Source organism: Diabrotica virgifera, chromosome 10, assembly GCF_917563875.1.
Source record: "Diabrotica virgifera virgifera chromosome 10, PGI_DIABVI_V3a".
Classification (NCBI taxonomy): domain Eukaryota; kingdom Metazoa; phylum Arthropoda; class Insecta; order Coleoptera; family Chrysomelidae; genus Diabrotica; species Diabrotica virgifera.
In genome coordinates, this window is record NC_065452.1 from 34,024,405 (window position 1) to 34,036,944 (window position 12,540).

The window sequence follows — 12,540 nt, forward strand, 5'->3', positions numbered from 1 at the left end:
ACTGGGAATGGGCCCTAGGAAAGAATTAGGGTCATGTGTCTCTTATGCCGTAAATGTAAGTGTGCTAAAGTGTCTTTTTGTTAATAATTATTTTGTTTTTTTTTTTTAATTTTTTTTGCCGATCTCAACCGTTTTGCTCAACCCGTTTAATTGTAGCTCTTTGCTTTATTATTTTAGTGACCGCGTCTATTATAAATTCAAAATTATTTTTATTCTGGGTCGCAATATGTATTATATTATGTGGGCCAATGTCGCCGAATCTATTTCGAAGCCTTACCCGTTCTTGAGTAAAAACGTTACATTGGAAAACGCTGTGTTCTGCGTCCTCCCTCACGTGGCAGGTCCGGCATAGGTCGTCATTCGCTTTTCCGATTCTGTGCGTGAATGATCTGAAAGACCCATGTCCGGTCAAGAATTGGGTAAAAAAGAAGTTGACCCTCTTAAAGCTGCATCGGTACCACAGCCCCGCGTTCGGTATGAGCTTTTTAGTCCATTGCGCCTTAGTGTACTCCGCCTTCCACTCCATCTGCTATTGTGTTCATGCACATGGGACGTCCTGGAAGTGGCCTTCTTGTATATCCTCCACTTTTTCCATACCTTTTTAAAGCTCTTGAAACGCTGGATTGGTGGATTTCCATAATATTAGCAAGATACTGCTGCGATCGTCCATCTCCAATTAAACCTTCTGACGTTATATTACTAATTTTTTGTAACAACGCAACTCCTCATTGAAAACTCAATCAGACATAGTGCACAGATCAAATTCTCGAACACAAAGGTCCAAAATAAATATTCTCCTTTAACAACGTTTTGTTTACTGTTTGTGTTTTCGGAAAAAACACGCTTCAACTCGAAATGTTATGGGTTTGTAGACTCCTAAAGGAGACGATAGACGAGTATTATAACATTCTGCTAAAAATTAAACAATCTTTTTAAACTTCTTTGTTTAAAAAATTATGCGATAGGTACTTTTTGTAATTAGTGTATGTATTGTTGTGTTCTGCTTTCTATTACTTTTATTTTAATTGAGTATCTATTGAATTAATTATGGAATTGTCGCAAATCATACATAAACAATTAATAAAAAAATCTCAGGGTGCCTTTTTGTCATAAAAATTAACTAAAATTATCTTAGGTTATATTTATCCTTTCTCGTGGCTTCAGTATCTCTTAGTTGATCCTTATCGGAATAAAATAGGAAAAGGAAATGAATAGAGAAATCATAAATAAACACATACAAATACCTTTATTATCAAAAGCAATGCTCTGAAAATCTATCAATTAAATCCTGTGGGCATAATTGTCCAAATGAAACTTTTACCATATAATTAATCCAATTTAAACAAATATTTATCGCTTTGTTCCTGATACCATTTATAAAATAAGCTAAACAAACAAATTTAGGTATTTGCAAAACTACTTATACTTCCTATTAAATTATTGAAATGTTGGAACCTTAATTCATATGCTTTTACGCAAATATCTTAACTTCTGATTATAAAGAACATCTATCACATAAGTTATTGACTGACCTTTTTGATTCACACACAATGATGTCTCCTCTTGACCCAAACCGCTCTTCCTTGTTGATTATGTTAGGCTACCAATCAAAGCCCTCTCCGTTCTCAGCATCACTCCAGCAGCATACTAGCAACTATTTCTCCAAAACACAAGCCAGGCCGCTTTTAACCAGTACTCGTTCAATAAACTCCAAAACTCTCTCATTTCTTTCTCTCAATAATCATCTCCTGAGACCAAGTATCTTTTTTACTTGGTGTCACAAATAATTTTAATAACGATAAATCTTGTAACTTACTCTCTTGGACTTTACAGAATCAAAGAGGTATTTCTTCTCGATTTGATTTGTCTCTCGTTCCACTTTTCAGCTACTCTCCACTAACAAACAAAACCACTAGTACTTGCTTCTGAACTCTACGCGAAAACTTTCGACTGCCCTTCTCGGATGCCCGCAACACAATGATGTTTCTTTTCCAAAACTGTCCCAACATTCAAACTTCCCTTTCCCCATTCTAAATTGCCAATCCAATCAGAAACATTTCTCTTTTTCATTCGAAAAACCAGGCATTCTTTCAAACAATACTTCTACTCATCCTAATCACTTTCCGGAAACTATACAAATACTCTTGTGCTTAAAACAAACAGCCTTAAAATTCCAAATCTCTCTACCTTTACTTTTCTAAAAACTAATAATTACAGCTACCTGTGGATTTTCCCTTCCCGTAACAAACAATCTTTTTAAATTATAATCCGAAATAAATTGTCATTTCACTTCACTGTATTTACAAATGTCTTTAAGTCTTCAGGGAAAAACTCATTAAGGAGAAACCCACTGCGTAAAAGCTACCTTCTACTAAATAGTTCAAATCAATATACAGGGTGTATCAAATTTATGTGCCCGCGTTATAATTAAAAATTTAAATTTTTACTCTATCTTTGATTGATAAAGTGATACATAATAGTATATACTCATATTTATTTCTTACTCTTTCAGGCTCAAAGTGCAATAAAACTAACAGCATCGTACCAACACACCCTGACGTCATACAGTGACCGACTGGAAGCACTGGAAACCAAATCTTTTGAGAATCCTATCATGGAAGGCAATTTCACAAATGCCACGCAAGGGATATCCAGAATGTCTTTCAGAAAACTCAGTAGGAGAGTCGATTTGCTTCAGAAAAGAATCACTGCCATGCTGGTCATCCTAACAAGAGATGACTGCGCTAGCAATCCTTGTAAAAATGGAGGCACTTGTCAGGATTTGTTTGGCAGTTATTTTTGCCAGTGTCCCCCGCAGTGGGAAGTAAGTACTATATATGTATATGTATATATGTACAGAGTGATTCATTAATAATTGGAAATACTTTAACTGCAGATTCCTGGGCTCAAAATATTGAGGTTTAACCCAAATCACGTAGTCCGAAAATGCTTTTTAAGGGAGCTAAAGCTCGTTCAAGACGGCGTAACTCTAGAATGCTTTTATTTAGAAAAAAGAAAACTGGTACGTCTATTTATCTTCCAAAGATAAATCGATTCTATAGATTGCGAATCTCTAGTACCGGTCATAGGTGTCCCTTTTGGGTAGGGCAACGGTTATTTATCGCATAACTTTTTTGTCTTTAACTTTTAAGCATTTTTGACACTGGATTATTAAATTGTGTTTTAAATTAAAATTTATTTAAAAAGAAAGTTTAAACAGAACATTTTTCGTTTTTTAATTTGAACAAAATTTGAAAAAATATTAAAAAAAAAAACGGTTTCTTTTACCCACTTTACTACGAAAGAAAGAGTAACTTTTAGTATTAGAATACCTAATAATTTATTAATATAGTGTCAAAAATGGCTTAAAATTAAAGACACCAAAAATGCGATAAAATAACCGTTGACCTACCTAAAACGGACGCATATGACCGGTACTAGAAATTCGCAGTTGATGAAAATCTCTGGAATATAGATAAACGTACCAGTTTTCGTTTTTCTAAATAGTTTTATTTTTATTTTTTCAAATTCAAGAAACGCAAAATGTTCAAATCGAATTTTATAGAAAACGGTTATCCTATCGCCTTTAAGCAAGGGTACCTTTTAGTACTAGAATACCTCACAATTTATTAATCCATTATTAAAAATTCTTAGAAATTAAAGACAAAAAAGTTATGCGATAAAATAACCGTTACCCTACCCAAAACGGACGCCTATGACCGGTACTAGTAGCAATTTATGAAATCAATTTATCTTTGGAATATAAATAGGCGTACCAGTTTCCGTTTTTCTAAATTGAAGCGTTCTAGAGGTATTAAAAAAACTAATTACAAGACGCCATCTTCAAAGAGCTCTTCAGGAAGCATTTTCGGACTATGTAGGTGATTTGGGTTAAACATTAATATTTTGAGCCCAGGAATCTACAGTTAAAATATTTCCAACTATTAATGAAACACCCTGTATATGTCCCAAAACGTTTATAATGGAAACAAAATGATTTTTACTGTATTTTAGGGTTCTGATTGTACTGTTGATGTGAACGAATGTAACAGATTTCAAGGTACTGATTTGGGTTGTCAAAATGGTGCCGTATGTGTAAATACACCTGGTTCTTACCGGTATGTATAATACTTTTAATAAAAATTTACTTTTTTCGGCAGCCGTCTGTTATAAAATGTTTGTACTGCAGCCAGTTGGCATTCCTTCATGATACCTATTCCAGGATTCTGGAACCTTTGTCAGCTTGTAGAGGTCTAGTGAACGGGTACCATATGTTTTTGGAATCATTTAGTAGTCTCCAAAAGATGTTCAGAGATATCAAAAGAGATATCAAAAGCAATAGAAATACGTAGAGGAGTACGACAGGGATGCATTTTGTCACCACTACTATTTAATGTATATAGTGAAAGTATCTGCCAGGAAGCCCTTTTGCAAGCAGATTAAGGAATCGTAATCAATGGAGAGGTTGTAAATATTATTCGACACGCGGACGACACTGTATTAGTTGCAAGAACAGTAGAAGAATTACAACGATTACTTACAAACATAAATATTGCTTGCAACAATTATGGCATAAATATCAATATAAAAAAAACCAAGTATATGGTCTCCAGTAAAAACATGACACAACCAGCACATATTAGTATGAACGGCATTCAAATTGAAAAAGTACCAAGTTACAAATACTTGGGAACTTTAATAAACGAAACTGGAGACCAAAACAATGAAATAAAAAGACGTATCGAAATTGCCAGGGCCACCTTCATAAAGATGAGAAAATTCTTCTGCAACAGAGATATAAGCATCCCTCTACGATTAAGAATGCTAAGAGGCTACGTATTTAACACGCTATTATACGGTATAGAGGCCTGGACTCTCAAACAGAACAACATAAAAAATATTGAAAGTTTCGAGATGTGGTGCTACCGTCAAATGCTGAAGATAAGTTGGGTTGAAAGAATCACAAACCTTGAAGTAATACGAACGATAGGAATAGACCCAGACATTTTGTTAACGATAAAACGAAGAAAACTCGAGTATTTGGGTCACCTGATGAGAGGTCATAAATACGCATTACTTCAAAATATAACGGAATCCAGGCCGTAGAAGAATGTCATGGTTGCGGAATTTGAGAGAGTGGTTTGGCTGCACCACTAATGAACTTTTTAGGTCAGCTTTAAACAAGGTCAGGGTAGCCTTGATGATTTCCAATCTCCGATAGGAGTGGCACAAGAAGAAGAAGAAAATATGTTCGCCGCCTGCGATCTAATATCTTTCAGTTGTGCAAGATACGGTTGATGGTTTTAGGTTCTCTGCTACAGAGTCCATTGTATGAAGGTGTCCCTTGACCTGTGACCTAAGCGTCTCCTATAAAGAAGCCTCTTAAGACTTGCATGATTGCATCATCATCATCATTCTTCAACCTCTTGCATCCATTGTTGGATATAGGTCTCCTCCATATTCTGGAAACTGCTGCACATACATATACAAACATATACAGGGTGAGTCACCACTAACGGGACGGAAGATTACAGCGAAATGGTAAAAGATTTGAAAAAAATTTTAAATTAGTAGTTTGTAAGTTGATAAAATCTACATTTTAAAATTATTTTGAAATATACAGGGTGTCCCAATAAATGGCAGCGTATCAAAGTTATATTTTTTCTTATGGAACACCCTATATTTTATGGCATTTTTTAATTGTCCGCAAGAAATAAGGTATAGTTTTATAAGACTTCCCTATATCTATGCACTGAGTGTTCTGAGTTATGTTGACTTTTCTTAAAATGTAAAGTTTTAAAAGAAGGCTTATTCTCAAGTTATTTAAGAAATTATAAAAAAATTACTTTTACATTTAAATATTTGGATATTGGTTGAATGTATTTCATGATTAATTATTACACATTTATTTACAGGGTGTTCAAAATTTACAGTTTCATTATTGGATTATTCAATGTGTCATATGATTCTTATTTTAAATTGAACACCATGTATATTAATAAATAATTATACTAAACAATTTTACCTCTTTCGAATGGTATATGGATGTCCTATACCTAGGTCATATAGTTTTTGCGTAATATATAATTATTTAAATTCTTAATCTGTAAATCGATTTTAAAACAAAAGATGTAGTTAATTAGTGGCATTGTATGACATTGTCACCTTATGACAGTACGGTCTGGTTTTTATTTTATAATTAATGTATTCCATGATTGACTATTACACATTTATTTACAAGGTGTTCAAAATTTACAGTTTCATTATTGGATTATTTAATGTGTCATATGATGCTTATTTTAAATAAAACACCATGTGTATTAATAAATTATTGTACTAAGCACATGTTCCTATTTCGAATGGTATAGGGATGTTCTTTAACTAGGAGTCATAGTTTTTGCGTTTTTTCTTAAACGGTAAATTGATTTTAAAAACAATATTTATAGTCACTTTCGATTTTTAAACTGTACGAAATAAATGTTTGTTTACTGTATCATAATGAAATGAAAATTACGTCTATTTACTAGACCATTATTATGAAAAGTAGGTATATTGGTCTGTATACAATACATTAAAAATATCAGGATCTTCTATAAAGTCTTAAAGTCCATAAACGATAAGTTAAATATTTATCATAATCCTGTGTGGTCTAATACTGGTGTAGTGAGTTTTATATGGATAATAGTGGTTTCTCTTAAGTATTCTAACAGTCGTTTGACTAATTTACAATTCACCCGAAATTTTGTCTCTACTAGTATTTGGGTTTTCCGTAACAGAAAGCAGGACATAAAGCTCCTGTCATCACAAATAACTGGTTTATTTTTATTTAACTTTCCGTATGCAACATTACCAGTAGCACGGAATCTATTGAAATCTCTCAAAAACGTCCTTTTTTGGGTGTCTTCTATCAGGATACTTACTTTTGAGCGTAAACTTAAGGAGGTAAGATACAATTTTGCAAACACTCCCCAATGCAAAGTACCATGTCTACTCTTTCGTAGATAACGTGATTATTAATTTTTAGGAACAATTAAATTTGAATATCATACACGGATGTTTATATTTTTGATAATTACCAGACAGTACTGTCATAAAATGACAATGTCATACAATGAGATACATCTTTTGTTTTAAACTTGATTTACAGATTAAGATTTTAAATAATTGTAAATTACGCAATAACTATTAGACCTAGGTATAGGACATCCAAATACCATTCGAAAGAGGTGACTCCGTTTAGTATAATGGTGTATTAATATACATGGTGTTCCATTTAAAATAAGCATCATATGATACATTGAATAATCCAATAATGAAACTGTAAATGTTGAACACCCTGTAAATAATTGTGTAATAATTAATCATGGAATACATTCAACCAATATCCAACTATTTAGATGTAAAAGTATTTTTTTCATAATTTCTTAAATAACTTGACAATAAGTCTTCTTTTAAAACTTTACATTTTAAGAAAAGTCACCATAACTCAGAACACTCTGTACATAGGTATAGGGAAGCCTTATGAAACTATACCTTATTTTTTGCGGACAATCAAAAATGCAATAAAATATAGGGTGTTCCATAAGAAAAAATATAACTTTGATACGCCGCCATTTATTGGGACACCCTGTATATTTCAAAATAATTTTAAAATGTAGATTTTATCAACTTACAAACTACTAATTTAAAATTTTTTTCAAATCTTTTACCCTTTCGCTGTAATCTTCCGTCCCGTTAGAGGTGACTCACCCTGTATAGTAGAAATAATTTACAGGCCAAAATTAATAACAAACTAACACAGCCGATACCAGTGGAAAGCGGCATATGTCAAGGAGACTCATTGAGCCCACTGCTGTTTAACCTCATCATGAATGAAATTATTCATTAAGTCAAAAATCTAAGTATAGGGTACAGAATTGGTGAAAAAATTATCTCTATAGTATATGCTATGCAGATGATGCCATACTTATTGCAGAGAGTGAAGATGACCTTCAGAGATTTTTATAACAATTTAATATAACAGCAAGAAAGTTCAACATGATAATATCACCAAATAAAACAAAACGTATGGTTAATCTCTAAAGATCCCATAAGGTGCAAGCTGGAAGTGGACAGCAAAATAATCTAGCAAGAAAGAAGGGTGTCGGCCGGTATGCGCTCGACCGTTTTGCGCCCTTACCTGAAATCGGCCGGTTTGCGCTCTAACAATTTCTTAATGGAGATGTATAGCTAATTATTTTCTTATATCGACCATTTTGCGCTCTCTTGTAATCTTGTAAAAAATATTGGTTCTTACAGAATTTTTTAAGAATATAACTGACAAAGGGCCTAGCCGGGTAAGATGATGAAAAGTGCCCCCAACTCGATTCGAATTCCATATAGGTCACCGTTTAGCATATACAGTGAAACTAACTTTCTGAAATTTTTAGCCCCCTAGGTGGTCATGTGACCCACCTAGAGCCTAATTAGGGTTTTTATGTTTTTATTTTTTATCTCAGCCGCATTGAGAACTAGCGAAAAACTTTAAATAAAAAAGTTGTAAGCTTTAAAAAGTTCTGTCCGAAAAAAATTTGCTTTTAATTTTTGGCGCGAAATTTAAATTTTAGAACGATTTTAAAATTTTAAATTAGTATAAAAAAATAACTAAGACATTCGTTTTTACGAAAAAAATATATAACGTGTATTTTTGCATAATGTTTCACCCTGAATTTTTTCAAATTTTTAAAATTGGTGAAACGCCCCTTTAAAAATAAAAAACCGCATTTTTTCGGTTTTTTTTTGGTTTTTTGATATAATTTTATACATATTTTTCAAAAAAGGTAACACCGTCACTGGAGTAGGTAAAAAACTGAAAAATAATTGGGGTTTGCTTAATAAAAATTTTTTGTAACGCCATCCATTTTCAAGATACAGGACGTTGAAGAAATCAAAATTTTACACATTTTTTACGATTTTGCCGAAACTACTGGCAACATTGTAATAAAACTTGGCGGGTTTTAAGAGGTAGTTATTGTACATGTTTTTACATACAATTAAGGATTTGATATTCATCATTGGCGCGCTTAGGGGTAACGGTCTGAACTTTTCAAATAAAAAAAGATAGTACGCCACTGACGTATTTCAAATTAACAATCATTTTTGAATTCCTCGTTCAATTTGCGATAAAAAAACTATCTTCTCATTTTTTCATACGAGGCGCCGTTTTGCTGCAAAAAATAAAATATCTTAACGCTTCCAAAGTATTCGAATTAGTTTTTTATATGTAGAAATTACTAATAGTAGTACAGTGGAACCTCGATAACTCGGATTAATCGGGACCGCGGCCGATCCGGGTTATCGAAAATCTGGGTTAGCCGGAGAGCATTGTAAAAATTAATAAAATACGGTATACTTATAGATAAAGTCCGTTATAATTAAAATAACATGAAATATATATGCACAGTACACATCTAACTTACCTATTATAGTTGTATAATGTATAGAGTATAGTATAGAGTATAGACTATAGACAGTATAGATAAAGTATTGTTCGTTTTTAGGTAAAAAAAAACTCAGTTTCGGTTGTGTCAAGTTCGTCTGCCATCGGAACGATGTTATGTTATTTAAGAACAGTGGCTCTTTCATTGTTTAAAGTTTAAAAGACCATTGTTCTAAAAATAATTTTTTAAAAGACAGTTGAAAATAAATAAAGGAATAAAAGGTGCCTGTTGTTTGCGATAGCCCGATAATGGATAATGAACGTCGCTCTGTCGCCGCTGCCGCCGTGTGCCATGAGTCATTTTTACCGTATAGTTCAAATTACACAAATACCCATTATCTCTCAAATATTATATTATGGTCGAAGCCAAGTTTTATCAATGAAACTCGATATTTTTAAGACATTCCAGAAGCGGCTACAGATAAAATGTTTTAACATAATACATACATTTTTATTGTTGAAATGTTTGTCTGATGAAAATCGGTCCGTGTTAGCCGGACTTCCGGGTTATCGGGGGCCGACTTATCGAGGTTCCACTGTATTTTATTTCATAGAAGTTCGAATACTTTGTAAGGGTTAAGATGTTTTATTTTTTGAATAAAAATGTAGCGTCGTATGAAAAAATAGAAAGATAGATTTTTTGTCACAAATTGAATGAGGAATTCAAAAACGATTGTTACTTTGAAATAAGTCAGTGGCGTACTATCTTTGTTCTTTAAAAAGTTCAGACCATTACCCCTATGCGCGCCAATGATAAATATAAAATTCTTAATTGTATGTCAAACAATGTACAACTAACTCTTAAAACTCGCCAAATTTTATTACAATGTTGCCAGTAGTCTCGGCAAAATCGTAAAAAATGTGTAAAATTTTGTTTTCTTCAACTCCCTGTATCTTGAAAATGGATGGTGTTACAAAAAATTTTTATTAAGCAAACCACAATTATTTTTCAGTTTTTTACCTACTCCAGTGACGGTGTTACTTTTTTGAAAAATATGTATAAAAGTGTATCAAAAAACGAAAAAAAAAAAAACAAAAAAATGCGGTTTTTTATTTTTAAAGGTGCGTTTCACCAATCTTAAAAATTTGAAAAAATTCAGGGTTAAAAATTATGCAAAAGTACACGTTATATATTTTTTTCGTGAAAACGAATGTCTTAGTTATTTTTTTATACTCATTTAAAATTTTAAAATCGTTCTAAAATTTAAATTTCGCGCCAAAAATAAAAAACAAAATTTTTTTCGGACAGAACTTTTTAAATCTTACAACTTTTTTATTTAAAGTTTTTCGCTAGTTCTCGATGCGGCTGAGATAAAAAATAAAAACCTAAAAACCCTAATTAGGCTCTAGGTGGGTCACATGACCACCTAGGGGGCTAAAAATTTCAGAAAGTTAGTTTCACTATATATGCTAAACGGTGACCTATATGGAATTCGTATCGAGTTGGGGGCACTTTTCATCATCTTACCCGGCTAGGCCCTTTCCAGTTTCCGTTTCCTGTTGGCCATGTTGCCGTCTAATTGCTAGGTACATTGTTTTATTTGGTACTTCATCATATATTTATTATTTTTATTTCTTAATTCATCGTATATTAGCTTAATACCTTAATTAGTTAAATATCCGAAAATTAAGTTAGGACCGAAGGGTTGGGTCTTCCTCCTTCCCTTCTTAGAAGGGCTTTCTAAGTTCTTTCTCACTCAACTTTCACGGGGTGCAGTTGTCTCAGTCGTGTGTCTTAGTGATTCCAAGTGAAGCGAAAACAGGTGAAAAAGCGTTGTGGCTTTACTGTATCGGCAAGGAAGGGGACTTATTTTGAGTCAGGTAGGTTCACCAGACTCATATTGTAGAATGAAATTAAAATTATATTGCAAGAGAGCGCAAATCGATTGATTAAGGAAACTATAGTAGTTAGATATTTCTATTATGAAAATTGCAAAGCGCAAACCGGTCGACTTCAGGTAAGGGCGCAAAACGGTCGAGCGCAAACCGGCCATATTCAGAAAGAAGTATCAGCTACCTGTGAGTACTAATGTACAGTTATGGAGATACAGAAGCGGAAGTTGCCAACAAATAAACAAAGCCAACAGAATAGCAGGATGTCTTAAACACACTATCTGGCGCAACACACATCTACAGACAGAAACAAAGGCCAATATTTATAGGACAGTAGTTAGGCCAATTATGACTTACACTGCGGAAACAAGACCTGACACCACAAGGACAAAAAGACTGATGGAAACGTGTGAAATTAAAATAGTCCGAGATATCACAGGAAAATCATTATGGGTCAGACAACGTAGCGCAGACCTCACGCAAAGCTGTAATATAGAGAACATAAATGACTGGACACTTAAAAGAAAAAAGGAATGGTATAGTTATATAGGCAGAATGGGAGAAGGAAGACTGGTAAAGATATCACGAGACTGATCACCAAACGGCCGAAGGAGTATAGGAAGGCCAAGGAAAAGATGGAGTGACAACCTGGATATCTGATGAGGAGGCATCCGATGGAATAGGCGCGAGTCTATTAAAGAAGCAGGAAGAAGAAGAAACTGCTGCACGAAAGATTTCTGCGGTTGAACGGTTCAAACCATCTCGTCATGTCTTTCAGTCGCGATTTCTGGGGTCTTCCTGCTGAACTTTTGCCCTGTACTTTACCTTCCAATGTAATTTGAAGTAATTCATATTTTTCACCTCTCAACAACTGACTTAAGTATGGTATTTTCCTTTCTTTGATTATTATGTGTGCCTTAGTAAAGAAGAATTCACCCTGAAGAGGCTTAAGCCTAAACGGGGATTAAATAACATGTCTTGATTGATTGAAAGAAGAATTCTGAAAAACATTTTAACAGCACATTGTAGAGTTTGAAATTTTCCATCCTTAAAGAACATAAATCTAAAAATTAACTAATTATACCAGGAAAATACTGCAAAAATATACCATGTACGGGACACTTGAGCAGCCAGGTTGCAAATGGGTTTTTTGGGTACTATATACCTAATACATTATAAATAGAAAAATGCCCGTCACAGTTTGGACGAGAAATTTAGTTATTAACAAA

At 33.4% G+C, this 12,540-nt stretch overlaps 1 protein-coding gene across 1 annotated transcript in view; it reads left to right on the forward strand.

Moving 5' to 3' along the window:
* LOC126878468 (cubilin-like) overlaps positions 1-12,540 on the forward strand; it is a 447,168-nt gene that overhangs the window by 35,300 nt on the left and 399,328 nt on the right. The window contains exons 3-4 of the mRNA XM_050641213.1: positions 2,513-2,824; positions 4,015-4,118. Of these exons, the coding sequence (XP_050497170.1) occupies positions 2,513-2,824; positions 4,015-4,118 (416 nt within the window). The remainder of the gene's footprint in view (positions 1-2,512; positions 2,825-4,014; positions 4,119-12,540) is intronic.